The following is a 21,049-nucleotide window of genomic DNA, read 5'->3' on the forward strand; positions in this document are numbered from 1 at the left end:
TGAGAACAGGAGGAAGGGATTACCGCCAAAGTAGCCGTCTCGTGGGAGGAAGAATGAAGATTCACTGTGTGGCTTTCCGAGAATAAGGGTAGTAGTGATGAACAAGACGGACCGCTGCGGTTACAGATGGTCGGACAATGGGATTAGGGACGAATGGTGGCAGATATTGGGGAGATGAATGGAGCAGTTGATGATATTGATTTGGTCCCAACTAGCGAAAGAAGCAGCTATGGAATGAGGAAGAAGAACTGTTTGCAGTAGTGGTAGCCAACAGAACCAAGAAAGTGATTTATCAGGAAACCGGAAATTTGTGTGAGGAGGAGGAGTTAGTGGTGGTGGGAGAGATTAGTCGGAGAGATTAGTGGGAGGTGGTGGTGTGGGAGGAGGAAGTAGTGGGAGGAGGAATAATTAGTGAGGGAGTTATTAATATTAGTGAGAGACAAAAAAAGTGTGAGAGGACAATTTATTAGTGAGGGAGTATTCAGGATTAGTGAAAGACAACTTAAAGTGTGAGGGAGTAATTATGATTAGTGAGAGGACGAGAAAACAATACATAAGTGAGGGAGAACAATTCATAAGTGATGGAGAACAATTTATTAGTGAGGGAAACTCAGAAGTTTTAGGGACAATTCATTAGTGATACACACAAGAGTCTTAGGGACAATTCATTAGTGAGAGGACAATTGAGTTTTAGGGACATTTATAATTACTGAGGAGGAAAAGAATAGTGAACCGGTGAGGCAATAGACAGTTAACAATTAATAGAGTAAAGTGAAATAGCAATGTGAGAGGAGGTGGGAAGTAGTACCCTGTTTTGCTGAGATAGATATTAGAACCGAGCTCTGCCTTTTGGAATTCAAAGAACATAGAACACATAGAAGTGACAAAGTAATGAGCTTTTACAATGTTCATTAATGTGACAAAGTAAACTGTAGTGTGTTAGTGAGAGTGCCCCCCAGTGAGAGACCCACCGCCAGTGCCCACTGCGACAACAATTTAGCGAGAACAGAACTAATCCCTCTGAGACAAGACAACACCAGAGAATTACTGTAACAGTTTTGCTTGCCTAAAATTCCCAATTATCTGCCCCACCCCCTTACTTTCCCCAATCACCACTGAGAATCTAAATATGCCAACAATAAGACCGCCCTAACCCAATGCTATTCTCACCATGAACCTTACTAAAAACTGTACCGAGCTTATCGCTATCTTACATGAAAATGTGCGTAGAATGAATATGACACTGACCGTCATCAGATTATTGAGAGATTATTGAGAGAATTAGAGCGAGCGAGCGACAGATTAGCGGGCGATTTCAGATGGTTGTTAGATGATTGTGAGATTCCAACGGGATTGTACGAGAGATTGTCGGTGGAGGAGCAAACAAATTGGCGACAACAAGCATGAATTGGGGCGGGGAGTAGTGTTTTCTGGCGAGGAAAGCAAGCGGAATTGGTGAGCGAGACTGAAAGTGACAGAACTGTGACAGAAATGTGAGAGAAATGTGAGAAAACCGTGAGAGAGACGCATTTAGCGAGGTTTTGCTGTTTATTTTAATGTGTGTGTGTGTCTGTCTGTTTCGGAGAGCAAAAGAAATGTGGGAAAGGTGCAAAGTGGGGGGTGAGGTACATTGAGGGGTGAAGATTGTTTGGCAATAGTTCTATTGTTCAGCATGTCATTTAGGATGGCACTTATTACTATTACTATTGCCATTATTAAATATTACTGGAACCAGTAACCTGGAGCCCAATAGTGGTGAATGTGTTAATAATGCCGATAGTGACGTTCTTTCCCTCTTTCCCTCGCCGTAGTAACCCCAGATACCATAAACGGTAGCTATGTGTTGACATTGCTGGTTAGGAGAATGGGGCAAAAACGTTGCTTTTGTTTAAATTAAGAGTTCCGCAGCACCTACTGCGTAATTACAGGTTAATTGAAAACGACAATTCTGTCGTGTATAATGCTCCGAGAGCGTGAACATCCTGGTATCAATTACAGGTTACACAGGCCCAAGAAACCACGACAAGGAGCCAAAGAGCCGTTTGAAACGGTTACTCTTGGGGTCAGGGGATTCAGGACAAGACAATTTGGGAGATCAAGAGTTTTTTTGTCGCTTTTGGGGGTCCTCTACTACGTAAGGTTTTGCTCATCTGGCGGTGGTGTGATGCCACCCTATGCGCTCAACAGTGGATAGCAATATTAGAAACGGAATTGGAGACGTAATTTCAAATTACGGATTAGTCCCACAACGTAATCTCATTGTAAATAGCTAATATTAGCATTTCTACCCCAGTTATCGTCCAAGATTCTCCTTAAGTCCTGTTCTGGCGTTCCCCATAATCACCTCATCTCAGTGCCCCCTCATTACCCCAACTCTTCTCCAGATTTTAAGCTTTGCTAGTGCCAACGGTTCTACAGAAAAAGAAACAATTGCCCCTTGCTGCTGATTTAAACTTGAGACACGGAGTCTATTTACGGCATTGAATTGGATCATTTCTCCTAGCTACTGTGTCAACCACCGAGTCCCGTCATATTATTGGGTTCATCGCAGCCTAGCACCACTCTCGTCTACTGCGGATCTACTGGAAACAGTGGTCCAACGGCCGATCTCGCCTCCCCACCGATCTGTGTGTGCACGGTCCATCTCGTATTCCGCACGCCTAAGAGCATAGATAGCCAATTGCATGCATGCATGCATTAGGCTGATATTGACCTATCCAGTATTTTCTACCTATCTCCACTATCGGTCTCGGCAGCATAGGCGTGGTCCGTGCCATTGTAGCCTAACAGGGATTGCTTATTATTGACACCTCCCCCTCTTGTTGAAAATTACCCTAATCTACTAAAAACCCCGAACTCCTGTTGCCTGAAAATGTAATAATGAAAAGAGGGGTGTCGGGCCGCCGTCTTAAGTGCATAAGAATATAATCGACCTAAGGTACCCCAAGGATATCTCCTCTTTTGTAATTAGTAATGGGTAGAAACCATCTTCTCTCACATTAGATTCGTCCTTGTTGGTTTGGAATGACACAATTTTGGTAAGCCGGGATAAATAGGGGCAGAAGGCTTGGGAATGCCGTTGCTTTTATCAAAGGAATGATTCCTGTCCGGATAAACTTAATGGCAGATAATATCTGCATTTACGAGTCTGATTTGGCACTGTCGCTGAATAAAAAAGATCTCTTAAGCTTATCAGGAAATTGATTTCGGATACATGGTTGCTGACAGGTTGTGAGATAGGGTACCGTTTTCCTTCAATTGTGGCACCGAGTGCTGATAACAGAAATCTGAAATATTAGACATATAGCCGGCGTTGAATACTGACAGAAAGGCATTGTTCAAAGAGTGTTGTGGAGTTATTTTCATATTGCCCGTCACGGTTAATTATTCCTGCCGAAAAATACACCATTGATACAGTATTATGCTTAGCCATTGATAGTTGTCTATGGAACAAGTTATTTCTTTTTGACTTGATTTCTTGCCAACCCATTGTCTTCTTCTTTCACTTGAGATTCAGTCTTCCCCCCATCTAAGTTCTCTAATGTGATTCAAGATGTTGTCCTGATGTTTTCTTGGCGCCCCAACGGTTTTCCTGTGAAGAAGTAGGGTGAATGTGGGAGTCTTTCTTGTTTGTTTTTCTAAAAACAGGTCATTTAAGCCTCCGAATAGGGGGTGATCCTAATCAAAAGGAGAGGTAAGAACTCCGCAATAGATTCTTCTTAGCCATTGTCATGGTATTGGAATGACTATTTCCTTTGTTGTCTTTAGTTCAAGTGCCAATTGCTCTTCGTGTTTGATTGGACCCCCTTGAGGCAAATATTTCTCGATATAGCGGCCGTTATCACCTTTCGGAGTTTTAAGATCTTTCTCATGATAGGAAGATTTCTTTTTGGGGCTCTCATATACATGTAGACGTAGTGGATTTTTAGCTTCTGCCTAGACAATGAATCCTTCGAATGGTATTCTGTATAAGGATTCTTTGTCTCCAACTTAGTCTTCCTTGTGGCCTACCTCTTCTCAACCCTCTTTTTGTACTCAACATAGTTCAATCAATTCCAAGTACAACTGATCTCATGGCTTCTTGTCCTAAGACATATAGTACTCGTATGTACTACACGTCCTCACACACATGTATTACTATCACTAGTAAATTCTCTCACAAATAGACGGCTTCAACAAAGAGAGGGTTTTTTTGCACCCATTTTTTAGCGCTTAATCGCACGTCATGGCGGTTATTTAAAAGTAACTATAAGCAATTTTGAACAGTATCCTTCTTAGCAGATAAGACCAGTTGTATCATATCATATCATGATCTATACCATAGAACAACTCTTGGATTTGCGGAGCTACAATAAAATCAGTTTTCCTGGATTGAAGTTACTTCCAGAGCCTATCATATGGAGTTCAAGGCAGAAGAAACGAAGTAACTATCGAAAACAGAACAAGCCAAAAGAAGAGCATAAACAACATAGCTTCAAGGCAAGAAAACCTGAGATACCTTCAAGGAAGCAGCACAATAGTAAGGAGGAAGAAAATGAGCCCAATTATAGATACGATGGTATCCTGGGCGGAACGACATACAGGGTTTCTAGTGATACTACAGTTGTGAGTCTTTTCCCGCTTATCAGCGTGAAAGTGTTTCCGCCTGGATCTAAGATTATTAGAATAGATCCTGGAATGCAGATTCCAGACGGAGCTGTGGCAATTCCAGTTCCATTCGAAAGAGGAGGTGGTTCTAGTATTCCTGTGCTGGCAGTTTACGACAATGCCTTTCAATTAAGCGGTAGAGAGCCAAGTCTTTCTCGTCGTTCTGATTTGCCCCAACATAGAACTTATTCCCCCAGACAATATAGAGACCTTGCAGAGGAAAGACCTAGTCTTGGGGCTCTTAATAACAACAATGGATTTGGAGCAAATGGAAGAGCCCCAAATCTGGAAAACACGAGACGAATGCTGAAGAGAGAAACTGCCAATTTTGAAATCAATGGAGAAGAAGCCAACAAGGAAAACATCCCAATTAGAGCAAATCGCTTTGTCTACAACCCACACAAAGAGAATAAAAACAACCCTTATTCAATAACTGGATTCTTTCCAAGCTATGTCGACAGAGCTGGATCCTTGAAGAATTCCATTGAAGATAGCTATAGTTCTAATGATGACACAAATAGCTCGTCTTTTGATGTTCAGATTCAGTTGCCTCCAGTCTCTTGAGTGGGGGCACCCGTTAAAGCTCAGCCTCAGCTTTTTGGAGTCCTGACAGTGCTTTCATCCATCTAGTCACCATGGTTGCTTATACCTCTATTGTACTGTCTGGATCAATTGGTAGCCAAATTTGGAACCCACTCACTTTTTGCAGCCTTTTTTTTTTTAGGCAGACATTTTCTTTAAGCAGACTCGCATTTGAAGTATGGAGTTGAAAATAAATTAGCGATGGGTGAAAAATTGGAAACCTTGATGCTAATGATTGTTAATAGAGTAGATACAATGACCAAGGAAGCTCAGTATACAATTAAGAATGCGGAGTGGCATTACTTGCGACTCGATATGTATGTGTATTGATTTGCCCATGTTTTGGGCCAATTTTCATGAAGTAGTACTAACAAATGCAATGCAGAAGCCCAGATCCAATAATCTTTCAGAATGAAACATTGGCAAAGGAGTATCAAGACATAGAGATTGATAGTCTCACATGGAAATCCGTGATCCTCGCCAGTTTAAGTAAGATGTACGGTAATATCGGAGAAGCCTCCCATTTTGATATCTTGTTGAGCCGGGGGAAAAGCCTGGTAATACGAGTACAGATAGAAGACAAGGAAAAGTTCATCAATAGCTTGTTAGCCAATACTTTCAAATTAAACAAGTACTACGGTGGAAGCATTACGGCAGGAGATGTCAATTGCTATGTGAAAGTGATCAAACATGGCAATTTCTTGGGGTTAGTGGCGGGTGAGCCATTAAGTTGATGGAAAGGGGAAAAGTTGGGTATAATTTCAGGAATAATATTTTAAGTTTTGGATCCACTTAGAAGAGAATTGGAATCTTTTACGCCACGTATGCTTCTAGAGCTCGGTATACACATTCAATAACCACTTAGATTGCCAATGTGGATAAGAGGTTTTTCAAATTTTGAATTGTTGCTGGATACTTCTACGAATTGCTTAATGGATACAGGGTAAGGGGCACAGAGAGGCTTTCTGGTTGTTTCCCTTTCAATTTCATGGTATTTGAACTTATAGGACCAGCCATCTAGATATGGTGAACAAGAAGTCCATTTCTAACGACAGCAACAGCCCAAAGTCATCAATGTTTCCGCAACTGTATTAATGTATTACATATTGTGCTAAATGAATACAAATGCCATGATTCTAATGCACGGCATTTCGGGTATTATGTGGGATAAGCATTATCAGCAGATAAAGTTTAATACTGTCATAGTTGATCAATGTCACGGATTATACATACATGATACCACTGTTAATATTGATAAATATATTGCTACAATCGGTATGAGGTAAGCTAACTCCCTCCCTTAGTAGTAATCAATAGATAAACTTGATTACTGTCATAGTTGATTACTGTCATACACATGTACAATTGATACCACTATTAATATTGACAAGCATATTGATACATTCGGTATAAGGTTCTCTAAACCCCGTAGCATGCGCCGTCTCTAGTGGTGCAATATGTACATAGAGGACGTCGAACAAAAAGTTTCTTAGATAATACTTCTAATCTAAATTTATCGCATTACAATACAGTTCAGGAGCTATGTATTATTTACTGTATAGACAGCTTAGAGTTTGAGGATGCAGTTAAGGAAATATCAATAGAATATATAATATATGAAAGTGATATGTGAAAACAATATATAAGACAAATACGACAATTCATACAACATATCTAGTAGAAAACACCACAAAATAACACAAAACAACACAAAACAGCACAATTTTTATCACTATAGTTACATAATCAAAAATTGCACATTAACACAATAAACAAAACGCTAATGTTACATAATTGCTGTTACAGCAATTTTTCCTTCATCCTTCTTCATTCATCACTTTAAATTCATTCATCATAATTCGTTCATATTTTTCATATTCATTTTCATTTCCATTTTCTTTTCCATTTTTCACCATATAACATAATTACTCTCCTCTTTCGTTGCATAATTCATTACCTCAAATTAAGCTTTATTTAATCCCCATACAAATTTGCCATACAAAAATTACCTTCAGCCATTCCAGCCATTCTCTCCTACATAAGAAACCTACAAGAGACATTTACAAGGAACACACCATAATTCCATACTCTCTACTCTATTCGGTTTTTTTTTTTATTATTCTGCATTTGCTACCTCTCTCACCCTACCCATTCCACCTACCATCTCTCTTCTCCCCTCTCCCCACCTTTCCGCCCAACACTGCCCTCTTTCATCCACTTCCCATCCTATTCCGTACCTTACTCAATCACAAGTCACGTGACTAATCCCACCCCGACTCGAACTTTCCAGTATTCAGATGTGGAAAACTCCTATTGTATAACTCTCTATCTTTAGCTATTTCTATAGCAATTGGATTGTTTTCATCATCTACACAGAATTTGCTGGCTTCACCGTGTCGGAAATCACACCTGCTGCAACAGCCAAAATTCGTGTATCTTGCTGAGCGATAGAACCCCCTGATTTCTTATCGCTATGAAGGCGCTTTCCATTAAAAAGTGGAGTGTGCTCCTCTTATCATACTTGGCAGTAACAGCCAATTCGGAGTTTCATCCGACAATTCATGCCAGCAAGGAAAGTAAAGTGTCCCACAGCATCAAGTACTTCGATGACTCGTCGAATATCTTGATTTTGCGTAACCAGAAGCTTTATATATCTTATAATGATGGAGAATCATACACTCCTGTGAAAGAAACCAAAGACGAAGTAGTGGCGGTGACGTTTTTCGATGATTTCTTCCCAAATCGTGCAGTGGCTATCACCCACAGTTCTACACAATATTATACCGCCGATAAAGGTAAGACTTGGAAATCGTTTGAATTGACAGCTGGGTCCGGTTACGAGATCTCATCCAAGATCTTTGTTCAGTTCAACTCCAAGAACAAGGACTATGCTTTGGTGGATTACTACGAATGCCCTAAAAAAGAGACATTTAACGACTATTGTAAACATGTGTATTTATACACCGAAGACGGGTTTAAATCCAAGTTGAAGAAGCTTCCGGTGGAAGCTAATATCTGTAAATTTGTCAGTAGCTCCAAGGAAATCCAGGTCGGTACTGATAAAACCATTTTATGTTCAGAGAATAAGTTAAACTCTTTCGGACACATAGTTGAGTCCAGTTTATTCAAGTCTGACGACTTCTTTAAGACTTCCAATAAAATCCATACTCATTACGCTAGGTCTGGAGCCATTATCGCAATTAGAGTTGACCAAAATTTCATCTTGGTAGTTGTGCAAAATGATAAATTCAGTAAATTCTCCAAGGTCTCCTTCCTTGTGTCTAAAGATGCGGAGAAGTTCTATATTGCTGATTTGAAAGTGGATTTTTCGTATGGTATTATGAACTTCCTCGATTCGTCTCCACTGTCGTTGTTCTTATCGATCCTGGAATTTTCTGGAAGTTCCTTTTCCACCGCTTCAGTGTATTCATCTGATTCTCAAGGGTTAAGATACACAAAGATATTGGATCAAGTACAGAATGGAGCCGTTAAGAGAGTGCAAACAATAGATGGTGCATGGCTCGCTAATGTCATATCTTTATCTGAAAGCACTGGCGAAGAATCCTTGCTCGATATTATAGTAGATGGAGGTTCCAAGCGTTTGATTCAATCTAAGTTCTCATTCAACGACGGTTTGGACTGGGAGATTTTGAAAGTTAACAATGGCGATTGTGACGTTTCAAAGGGTTGCTCGTTGCATATCTTAACTCCAAATGAGAGAGACGGAGAGGGCAAATTTGTTACAGGACCAACTCCTGGAATCTTACTTGCTGTTGGTAGCGAAGGAAAAGCCTTAGCTAAGGGATTAGACAACATGAAGACATATATTTCCAGAGATGGTGGTGCTTCATGGGACAAGGTGATAGATGAACCATGCCAGTTTGCTTTTGGTGACCAGGGTAATGTCATCATTGCCATTCTGTATCAAGCTGAAAATCAGAAAACTACAGATAAACTCTACTACTCATTGGACCAAGGTAAAACATGGCAAACTGAATCCTTGGAATATCCAGTCTATCCTATTACGTTAACTACCACAACCGATGGTACTTCGGCGAAATTTGTGCTTTCTGGTTTGTACGATAGAACTCCTGACAACCAACATGACTACGACTTTGAAGAGGCTTTGTATTCATTTGATTTTTCAAAAGCTTTCAATGGAAAAACTTGTGGTGACAATGATTTTGAGGAAATTTACGCCAGAGTAACGGAAGATAACCAACCCATCTGTGTGTATGGACATCGTGAGAAATTTAGAAGAAGAAAACAAGATGCAAAATGTTTCGTCAACAAGCTTTTTGAAGATATTAAGGTATATGACGACCCTTGTGCTTGCACTGACCGCGATTTTGAATGCGCAAGAGGGTTCACACTTTCTGATAAGGGTGGCGCCTGTGTTCCAGACACTAGAATAATCAGGCATATCTGCCATGCTGAGGGTACTAAAGAAATCACTTTACCTGACAAGGTATTGATCGATGGTGACAAGTGTGACATGGGGAACAAGAAAATCAAGGATTTCGTTACCACTACCAAGTTTAAGTGTTCTGAATACCTAGGCCATCATGAGGGTGATAAGGGATCTCCTCTTCCAGGATCTCAAGACGACATTGTTTCAACTTTAGTAGAATTGGAGGGCAAGTTATCTCTGTATAGCTACATGGAAATCTCCGAAAACTCGACGTATTATAAGGGAGAGAACGTCATTGTGAGAACTACTGACAATCGTGCTTATATTTCTAATAATGGCGGAATCTCATTTTCGAAGGTACCAGTTGCTGAGAAGATTTATGCTTTTTATGTTGGATATATTCCTGGGCAATTGGTATTGATCACTGATACCGATATTATTTATGTCTCTGACGATGGAGGTAGCACGTTCAGGAAGACGCGGGTTCCAAGTCCTCCCGTAGAGCACATCCGTGCCATAAGTTTCCATAAGACCGACGACAAACAATTTATCTGGTATAGTGAGTCTAAATGTGAGGGATCTTTCTTGGCTGACTGCAAGTATCTCGCTCACATTACGAAGAATGGGGGCGAATCTTTTGATGAACTTAAGGACAATGTCGTGCAGTGTGACTTTGTTAGTCCATTTTTGGAGAAACAGGAAGAAGGAAAGGACTTAATCTTCTGTTCTACATTAGATAAGGAGACGGGAAAGTTGGCTTTGGAGACGTCTAACAATTACTTCAGAGATAGCACTAAACCATTCGATAATATTGTAGGCTACGCAGCTACAGGAACTTTTATTGTTGTTGCGACTGTGAGTACCACCAAGAAGTCGTCATTGCAAGCAAAGGTGACAGTTGACGGATATATCTTCGCAGATGCAGACTTCCCCTCTGATTTCCATGTGGACTCAGAACAAGCCTATACAGTTCTTGACTCTCAATCGAGAGCTATCTTTATGCATGTGACTACGAATTCAGAAGAAGGACACGAATTTGGTTCGATATTGAAGTCGAATTCCAATGGTACCTCATATGTCTTATCACTTGAGAAAGTGAATAGAAATAGAGTCGGATATGTTGACTACGATAGAATAGAAGGTATTGAGGGTGTTATCATTGCTAATGTGGTCAGCGGTGGAACTAGTGAAAAGAATTTGAAGACAATGATTACACATAATGATGGTGGAGAATGGTCATACTTGACTCCACCACCAGTGAATTCCTTGGGCAAAAAGTATCCATGTAACGGCCAACCTCTAGAAAGATGCTCCTTGCATTTGCATGGTTTTACTGAAAGACCGGACTACAGAGATACATATTCTTCAGCTTCGGCAACGGGTCTTCTAATTGGTGTAGGAAGTGTGGGAGCTACCTTAGATTCATATGACAAATCTTCTACGTTCTTGTCAAATGATGGCGGAATTACGTGGAAGGAAATAAAGCATGGCGTATTCATGTGGGAATACGGTGATAGGGGTACCGTTCTTGTTTTGGTAGATGCTAATGAAACAGATACTTTATTGTATTCATTGGACGATGGTGAGACTTGGCTTGAATTCAAATTTGCCAAGGATCCTATTAAAATTGATGACCTAGCTACCGTTCCTTCTGATACTTCGAGAAAATTCATTATTTTTGGACATAGTAATAAGGATAGCTCGGTAACATTATCATATTCTATTGATTTCTCAAATATTCATAAGAGACAGTGTCAATTAGACTTAGATCATCCTGATTTAGATGACTTTGAATATTGGTCTCCATCGCATCCAAACTTGCCAGACAACTGCTTATTTGGGCATGAATCCAAATTCTTAAGACGTGCTGTTGGTCATTCTGACTGCTTTATTGGAGGTGCTCCTTTGAGTGAAGGCTTCAAGGTAACAAGAAATTGTTCATGTACCAGAAGAGATTTTGAATGTGACTACAACTTCTACAGGGACACCGACAATACTTGTAAGTTGGTTGAAGGATTGTCTCCTAGCGATCGTAAGAACGAAATTTGCAAGAAGGAAGGTGCTTTCGAATATAACGAGCCTACTGGATATAGAAAAATTCCTTTGTCGACATGTGTGGGAGGCAAGCAATTTGATAGTTGGGATGTGAAACCTTGTCCTGGAAAGGAAAGCGAATTCAACAAACACTACGGTAAAGAAGTTACTGGTGGAAAATTATTCTTGGTTTTGTTTGTACCTTTGTTTGTCTTCTTATTTGCGACGTGGTTTGTGTATGATAGAGGAATCCGTAGGAATGGTGGTTTCAAGAGGTTTGGACAAATCAGATTGGACCTTGATGACGATGACTTCCATCCAATTGAAAATAACCAAGTGGATGTTGTTGTTAACAAAATTGTACGGGGAGGTATTTTAGTTGCAGCTGGTACATTTGCTACATTCAAAACTGTCCGTGCTATTGATCGTATGTTGTTGGACAAGGCTACATCATTTATCTTCCGTAGAACACCTGGTAGAAGAAATTACGTTCAAGTTCCTGACATCGATGAAGAAGATGAATTATTTGGGGACTTCCGTGATGATTTCGAGGATGAAATTGACGAAGAAATCAACCAAGACATTGTTACCAGTAATGAGGAGATTGCTGGATTAGAGGCTAATGAACCTGCTGCTGCCGATGTCGATGAAAGACTTTTCAACATTGACGAGCTCTCTGACGATGAGCCAGCTCCTCAGCAATAATCTGTGAGTTTATAGACAACCTCTTTAAAAATAGAACACATTATAATACAACGTGAGATCTTATGAATATGAAATACTGAACTTCTCTACTACTAAACCACAAAGCATATAAAGTTCCAAAAAAAATACAAAAAAAGAAAGGAATTGACACGGACAGGAATTGAACCTGCAACCCTTCGAGTTGGAATCGAAAGCTCTACCATTGAGCCACCGCATCACCCTTGACAAATATACACACTTTTGATTTTAACAGTTTACTTGTCACGTTATTAATCACGTGACCATTCCCAAAAATTGCAAATACCTTATCTCTTGTCCATAGATCATTTTCTTGATTTAATATGACAGCAAAAACATATCTATGGATCCCTCTCAATTGAATGTTCATCTTTTTACCCTCTTCAGAGCACAATGTTTTGATTTAGTGATTATTTGATTTATTGGAATTATAAGAAAATATGGAGAAATCGGAAAATATTTAATTTTCATCACTTCGCAGATAATTCTTATCTTGCTGCAAAAAATTAAAGTAGCAACAAAACCCCTTAAGAAAATTAATAAGATTTTTGAATGCATAGGTCAGTGTATTAAAAAGAGCCATAATGCTTGTCCTAAAAGTTCATTCTCTGGATCATTTACATCCAAGGTGACTGATATTCTATTAGCAATGACATGTCACTGGGTATCCCCCTATTTGAGTTTTTTTCTGTGCATACCGCTGCACTGATACGAATCTCATTAAAAAAAGATTATGTCTTGTATATGTTGTCTATAAAGTTTTAAATAATAACATGAGAAAAGAAACCTGGGAATGAAAGGGTAGTAAGTCTATATAATGAGCCAAATAAGTAAGAATTGAATACGGAAACTAGAAATCAAACATAATAAGTTAAATCAGAAATGGGATAATACAACGGTGAATACAGTAATCAAAATACTGATAAGAGGAGTTATCCTTCTATTTGAACCTCCTTCTTGGGTTACCACCACACGTGCACTTGCTGTTGACATCGAGCTAGTTGTCAATGTGCTGCGGAAAAGTGCTGTTTGAGAGGATACAGCCATTGGAGTTTCTTGTGTCACATGGGGATGGTATGTGCTGGAACTTGTTTGCAATTCAAGCTTGCTTATAGTAACAAGGAGGCTACTAGAATATACATCGTCATTGGATACTTGTCCACCGAGGTCGAAAGAACTACTATCTGATGAAGATGTTGGCAAATCATTGTTTTCGACAGTTACCGTTGGTGTATTGTTTGAACCATTTGACAAGTGTACAGTAGTTTCCCTAGAATATTTTGCAACCATCTGCATTTGCATTCAGGTGGGAAAAAAATTCGCAAAGGCCGAACACCGAGGAAACCACACAGAGATGCTGGATCATTAAGCAAAGACGAATTCATTCATATGTGTCAATGAACCTTTGCACTGGTCATAGTAGAAGATTAAGGAAAGATTCCTTTTCTATAGTAAGGATATATGAGCTGTTCCTCTAGGTGGATTCCTCAATATGCCACTTGCATACATTTACGATACATATTCGCCTCTATAAAGCAGCAGCCTTCGCGCTGGACTACCGTAAATGATATCTCCATGCTAATGCAAAGCCGTAGAGCTCATGGTCCCGATTTTCGCCAGAGTCTGGCGCAAGGCATTGATTTGTAATTTGCTCGATAGCCAAAGATATTATCTACAATTTCTGGCTAACCGGATACTGATGACTTTCTTTCTGCATCGATGAGTTTCTGCCACAATTCAATACTCCAGCTCGTATACCTTGATAACAATGAATTTTTTATCGGAATGTACGGGGTCGCATATTGAACAATGGAGACTTTGGCATAAGAAGAGATACACCAATGCTACACAGGATTTAATTCTGGACAAAATCTCGAGATATTGTTGGGAAGAGGCGTGCAAAAGCATGTTTAATATCAATAACGATCTAAGGAGAGTAGAAAATATCCCACTTTAATAAGGGAGACAATCACGAGAAAAATACCAAACTAATTATTAGACAAAAGAATAGTCCACAGTAGTTGAGAAATATTCCAGATTAGTTTCCCGAGTCCATAAAACAATAGTGAAAAATACAATTCTGGGAGATATTTCCCAACTTCTAAATTCTATTAATTTTAATTTTGGAGGAAGTTGGAATTTAGGAAATTCTCAAATAATTGGAACAGGTGATATTTCCTTTAAAACAGATCTACCATTGTCTTCTGTAGAAAATTTCAAACCTTGATTTGTATACTCATACGATTACCAAAATTATTAATGCTCTAGGTGCTTATACGACAGAAAGAGAAACTGGGATAGAAAGCACTCATCACAGAGTTACAATTGCATCTTTTCTCTAACCGTAGTATTAAATATTACAAACAGAACTAAATAAATTATGATATGTCAACTAGTCTCTGACAATATTGATTCTATGCAAAAATCACCTTTCTAGGTGTTTCTCTGGATGTCGATCTCATGAAGCAAATCTGCGGGATTAACAGTCTTCATCATATCTTCTTCTCTAAGTCTTTGTCCTTGCATTTCGTCCTCATCACGCTGCCTTCTGAACAACGCAAAGTACGGAATAATGTACAACAATCCCATCAAAGTGGTAGAACCTAAAGCACAAGCCAATGAGATACCCACAACCTTTCCTTTTGATAGATTCTTGGTGACGCTAATGTCGTCCGATGACAGGAATCTATAAGAGTCGTCGATCAACATCGACTTTACCAGACCGATCTTGTTTTCTTTTGTTGAAGTATAGACGTAAGGAATCCATTGGGTTCCATTGAATAAAGCAAGATTAACCAAACCGTACTCCTTCAAAGAGAAAGTACCTGCCAACAGCAAAATTTGGCCAGCATCAAACAAACTTTTATTGTTTGCTGCATTGGATTTAGCTAAATCCAAAAGCTTTATATCATTGAGCGAGGTGTCATTATCGAACGAAATCTGTTCATCTATGCTATGCCAATTGGAACCGTCATATCCTGATACGAAGTCGTCTCCAAATGCGACCAATCTAGCACTCAAGTCCTTGTTACTCTTGTCATTGACAATGAACTTCTTAATTACCTTGGAAGTACCAAGAGAGTTAAGCGAGTCTTTAGTGCTGAAGGTACCCTTATCAAAGTCATAAGTGATGAAATTGACACCTTTACCGTTCAAAGTCAAATTTCCACTAACAAGAACTTCATTTGATTGATAGAACTTGATATCTGTAGCCAGACCATCTATGGAAGTAGTAACACCTTCTCCTTGTGGTGTAGTCCACCTAGTATTTGCAATATCGTAAACACATAAGCCAACACAGTCCAAAGAGCCCGCTTTGTCAAAGTCACCTCCAACGAGTAGCTTACTACTTTTGCCGTACATCACAATCAGATTGACCGAGATAGGATCACCATTGGCATTTGAAAGTGCTGCCGGTTGGAAATCAGTAAAAGTATTATTCTTGAGATCGTAAATAACGACGCCAGTTATGTTGACCCCGTTGTTCACTGCTACAGATCCATTAACTCCAATGAAGAGGAACTCGGAGCTGCTATCAACATACAAGCTATTGATAACAGTACTGTTACCCCATTCAATGTTTCCTTGGAGAGGTCTAATCTCCTTGTCAGGAGACGAGTTGTCAATGAAACCGATATTCTTCACATTCAGGGAGCTGAACGTTCCACCGACAACACTTAACGACTTATTGACATAATAGGAATTGGTTATATCATATTGTGGATTAGTAGGAACGTCAATGTTGAATTTACTGAAGTTGGCATTGTTTTGAATATACGCTTGATCGTTGTTGTAAAGGTCCATAACGTTGAAAGATTCTCCACCCAAAATCTGTTGCCTAGCATTAAGGTTCAAGGCATGGGTAATATTAAGTTGATGGTCGGTGTCATTGACCCATTGAAGGTGTGTGTTATCCCATGTCTTAAAGATGTTCGAACTAGATGCAGCAAAGACATAATATTCAATGTCACTAATTGTCACATTGGTGAACAGGTCGAAGTTGTATTCAAGGAACGAATTACCAAATCCATACCATTCCTGTTGGGAGAAGAAGGCAAAGTTGTTGATGGAAGATGTCGATGCATTTTTATTGGAAAGATCATGGAGCTTAATGCTTGAGTTTCCGCCACTAGAAAGGCCAAATTGACCCAAGAGGAAGATACCTCCATTGAAGTCAACAAGAGAAGTTACGGAGTCGTTGAAGGTAGCTCCGAAAATTTTACTCTCATCAGCTCTCTTGTGTAAGTAACGGTCTCTCTTCTCGATGGAGCCAATCTCAGTCTTATTGCTAGTATTGTTATAACTCTTTAAAGTTAAAGTAAGCAAGTTACTGTTACTCAAAGTGAGGTTCTTGGAATCAGATTGGAAACTTCCCAAAAGTAAGAGAGTCTCTGGGTCAGAAGAGTTGTTCAAAGTGAATTGGTTGATTACTGAGCCCTCAGCCAATTGACCACTCAACAAGTTGATAGTAGAATTGCCCACAAACAAGTTTTCCCTACTGATTAATTCAGTCTTATTGTCTGTAGAATTGTATGATACCTTGGAGGCATTGAAGTTAGTAAAATTAGCCAATGAGTATTCGAACAACCCATTGAGCTTTATGTATGTCAATTCACTACCAAGAGTGTAGTTTTTGCTTGTTGAATTAGTGGTGTTGAAATTGTAAGGTTTGTCCAAGGAAACAATATTAGCTGTAATCTTATCAACAACTGTCCATGGATCTTGTGTTCCTTCAATGATTGACTGAAGGAAGGAAATCTCAATTCTGTTTTGTCCACCGTCAGTGGATGATCCATTCATGTGGCCATAGAATAAGTAATCGAATTTGTCGAAGTAGTTGTTTTGCCATATCACATTAGACTCTAAGATGTTATCACCACTGTCTATCACGGAAACGTTAAGGATAGATCTTTGATCACAGGAGTTGTCGTAAGTACAACCTGGAGTCGTCATAATGATCGAGTAGTTACCACTGTACGAGATGTTAGGATATAAGGTTATTTTAGCCTCTGTTCCCTTCGCCACCAAGTAATTTGTGTCTAACACAGCAGGGTTGAAGTCTCTAATAGACTGAAAGTCACCCGAATTGATTTGCGCGAGATTATTGCCTTCATCCACGTCACAATTGGGTTCGTTCAAAGTATCGTTTCCATAAACTGTAATAGCATTGGAATAAAGCTCAAAACCACCAAGAACACCCTTGTTTCCATACCAATCAATGATTGTCACACCAATTTGGTCAATTCCGACTTGGTCAACGAAGGAGAACTCCTGGTAGTCCGCTCCGTAACCCAAAGTCTTCGTCATGTCCAGTGGATCGAAATATTTGGCGAAAGAACCGTTTTCTGGATCAACAAAGGTGAACTTATCAGCGAGTTCTGTTGCGTTCTTTCTATTGGAAGTAACTGCATCGGATAACACATCCAATGTCGTCAAAGGACACCAGGCATCACAGAAAGTTATCTGGTTGGTTTCTGGATCAATGTATGAGAGATTCATGATACCGCTATTAGGGTAAGAGTAGATACGGAAAAGCTTGGTTCCGTCCTCCCCTGGAGGAATATACAACCTAGCTTTAGTTGGTTTCACGTTCTTCATCTCATCTGGCAATTCTACGAGCCATTGACCTCCTTGTTGTGGTTCCAAGGACCACGTATCCTCATTAGTTGGACATATAATATCCGAACCATCTGCTCCAGGAGCTGCATTCACACTGGTGAAAATACCATGTCTAAGCGAGATTTGCTGCTCTGCAGAAATGAACGAAACATTGGTATGATTAGTGTGATTGACCGGCCTGGACACATTCGTGGATATGTTATGTACAAGGAGTTCACTCAAGCCGAGTGTGTTGAAGTTTCCTCCGAAGATAATCGAACCGTAGGAAAGTTCGTCCCCTTCATCTTTATTGTTGGTGTCAAATACCTTTGTGATGGCATTGACTGTTGATCCCTTGCCAAAACCCTGGAAAGGAGTGGAGGAAAGCTCCTTGGATGTTTGGTTGTATATGGCGGCACCGTAGGTACCATTGAACTCGAAGTCACCACCGAGGTAGATCAAATCACCGTCCACATAGACGGTTTTCACAGATCCGCTGGAGAAAGTTGGGATATCTGCTCTTTTCTTCTTATTATTATTTGTGCTATTATTGGGAATAGATGGTATGATGTTGGTGATCTCACTCGAGGTGACATTATATATTATAGGACTGGTGATACTTTTGTTGTTGAAGGTTGTGAAATCACCATTGATGAGAACAGTGTCGTTTGAAATGGGCACGATTTGGTTGATCGGTCCGTCGACATTGGCGAATTGCACGCTATTATTATCGACTATGTCTCTTAGAAACAAGTTATTGCTATTATTGCCGTTTTCACTGGTCAGGCTTGTGGTGGTGTCCGATGGAGCACTCAAAAACAGTGATTCGTTGACGAACGAGTAGAACGAAAGGGCGTTGAACGAGCCAAACACACCAAGACGGTCGCCGAATTCCAGGAATTTGAGTTCTGGCGGTGTCACTGTCTGGAACGAAGCCGCAAGCGACTGGTGGAGGTAAAGCAACAGCACAAGTGCTGAGATCAGTCGAGGAGCCATGGTTGGTATTAGGCGATTACGGTGTTATTTAGTGATTGTTGTTGTTTGAAACCGGTTTTTTTTTGGCGGAACTGGTTGGAACGGTCGAGGCAGCGGGTCGGGGCGACGGTGCTGGCACTGTGGATAGTCGATTTGGGCACTCCTAGAACGGTTTGGTCCGACTTTTCACCGTGTGACGAATAAAATGAGTGGTGCCGTCTCTTTTTGTATTGCAAAAATACACTAACAGTGGAGCCAGACGGTGAGTTTTCGGTGTTTTTTTCGTAGTTTTTTCGGCAAAGTGAATGTTAACGATGGTGGGGGACGCTCAAGTCAATTGAACCTGCTAACCCACACTAAAAAGCAACTTTCTTATCCACTTAACTAGCCTCTGGTTCAACCTTTTGGGATGGGCTGGTTATTAGAGGGTTGATGAAAACAGTAAAATTCGTAACCTACAAAAAGATGCAAGTAACGAAAAATTTTCTGGTGCGTCTCTCAACGTGTATTGATAAGGGGGGTTTTGGTAGGAGTGGTAGGAGAGGGAGGAGGAGGCAGCAGCAGCAGAACGACGAGGAGGAATGCGGGTACTGTTGCAAGTGGATAGGAGTGGTGGGGTGGGGTGGGAATGGAGTTGCAATGGAGTTGCAAAGAAAGTTGCAAAGAAAGTTGCAAAGAAATTTGGAAGAAGAAAGAAAAGAAGAACAAGAAGTGGGAATGAAATTGAAAAGAAGAAGAAGAAGAAGTGGAAAGATATTCAGAGAACACGAATGAGAGTGGGAGTGAGAGTGAGAGAGAGTGTGTGAACAGGTAAGAAAGTTAGACAGACAGTCAGGCAGACACAACAAAACAACAGAAAACAACAGAAAACAACAAATGTTTCATACAAATTCCTTACGGTCGGCCCTAAAACACAAATACAAATTCAATTCCAATTTCGAATTCGAATGTTGATGTTCAGGAGACTGCCCCAAAACTTGTTATGATTAAAGACTAAGACTACCACCGACGGGGGGGGGGGGGCATGTTTATGTTATTACCTTGTGTTTGTTGTTGTGGATGTGGTTGTCGTGGTCGCCTTATTCCTCTGGAGTCGGGCTACATCCAGCAGCTTACCACCCACCGCCCTGTACTCTAGCGACCAGCGCAAATCATTGACTACACACGGTGAAGTGAGCTGCTGAGACTAACTTTTACGACGAATTCTCCGAATCCCACTTCTACAACTGCGACTACTGCGACTACTGCAACAACGGCAACTACTGCAACTACTGTAACGCATGGTCCATTTTTCCACGAATATCCCCCAACTGTACCCGAGAATCTCCAAGCCCCTGATGCCAACTTGGGTCTCGTCTGTTTCACACCGTCAATCGTCAAAAACCCTAATTGTTTCACCCAGAATTGCAAATTGTCGCGACACACCATTTTTCGCAGCGTAAACGTTTTGCAGAGGTTCGGGGAGTGAGGTTTGGATGTTTCATGATTTAGGGGGATTACGGTTTAAGGGTATGTTTGAAGTTGGGAAATGCTGGAAAATGCTGGAAAATGTTAGCAAAAAAGACTCGGGTTCGAGCATTGCTGCTAGCCGGATGCCATCAACTTGTTGTCACCGTTAGCCACCTCATTTCTGTCAAAAATTCGACCCCAGAACTGCCCTTCAAGGCGTAAGCCGTCCCTTCTCCTCTTAACACAGACTTGCATGTTCCCTTTGTTGTTACGTGTCGCTTGTTTAGGTTAGCAGATTGTGTTGACGATTGGGCCCAAACAGGAAACACGCCGCATCCTGCAACGCAATCGGATTGCAGGTTACCAATTCCATTTCCATTTTAGACTCCTGCACTACCGCATTTGACCAGAAGATGCAGGTTGGCACAGGTGAGGCCACAGTCACGTGACACAGTTACTCGGATGAGACGCGGCTGGCTGCTGGATCTGGCAGTACAAGCTAATGATGGTTGGATGGTGCTTCAACGCACAGAAGGTTATGTTTAGAGCAGGCGATAAGCCCGTTTGATGGGTGGGAACAGATCGAAAGAAGTTGTCGGTGAAAAATGGGCGGAATTTTTGCAGAATTGG

General features: G+C 40.5%; 3 protein-coding genes and 1 non-coding gene across 4 annotated transcripts; 2 read left to right on the forward strand and 2 right to left on the reverse strand. All coding sequences in view use genetic code 12, as the record gives it.

The window, feature by feature from the left end:
* Positions 1-4,756: 4,756 nt before the first annotated feature.
* Positions 4,757-5,397, forward strand: RJT20DRAFT_128722 (uncharacterized protein). Its single transcript, XM_064917332.1, has one exon. It carries the CDS (start codon positions 4,951-4,953, stop codon positions 5,209-5,211), a length of 261 nt encoding a protein of 86 aa, XP_064773559.1. The 5' UTR covers positions 4,757-4,950; the 3' UTR covers positions 5,212-5,397.
* A 2,179-nt stretch (positions 5,398-7,576) lies between these two features.
* On the forward strand, positions 7,577-12,436 carry PEP1 (type I sorting receptor). The gene has a single exon (XM_064917333.1). The coding sequence runs from the start codon at positions 7,703-7,705 to the stop codon at positions 12,377-12,379; it is 4,677 nt and encodes a 1,558-aa protein (XP_064773560.1). The 5' UTR covers positions 7,577-7,702; the 3' UTR covers positions 12,380-12,436.
* An 88-nt stretch (positions 12,437-12,524) lies between these two features.
* RJT20DRAFT_t97 lies at positions 12,525-12,596 on the reverse strand. Its single transcript has one exon. It is a non-coding gene; the product is annotated as a tRNA-Trp (tRNA).
* A 1,971-nt stretch (positions 12,597-14,567) lies between these two features.
* On the reverse strand, positions 14,568-19,196 carry RAX2 (Rax2p). Its single transcript, XM_064920294.1, has one exon. It carries the CDS (start codon positions 18,989-18,991, stop codon positions 14,831-14,833), a length of 4,161 nt encoding a protein of 1,386 aa, XP_064773561.1. The 5' UTR covers positions 18,992-19,196; the 3' UTR covers positions 14,568-14,830.
* Positions 19,197-21,049: the final 1,853 nt, after the last annotated feature.

The sequence above is a fragment of the Scheffersomyces xylosifermentans genome (assembly GCF_036884685.1).
Source record: "Scheffersomyces xylosifermentans strain CBS 12540 chromosome Unknown RJT20scaffold_5, whole genome shotgun sequence".
Lineage (NCBI taxonomy): Eukaryota > Fungi > Ascomycota > Pichiomycetes > Serinales > Debaryomycetaceae > Scheffersomyces > Scheffersomyces xylosifermentans.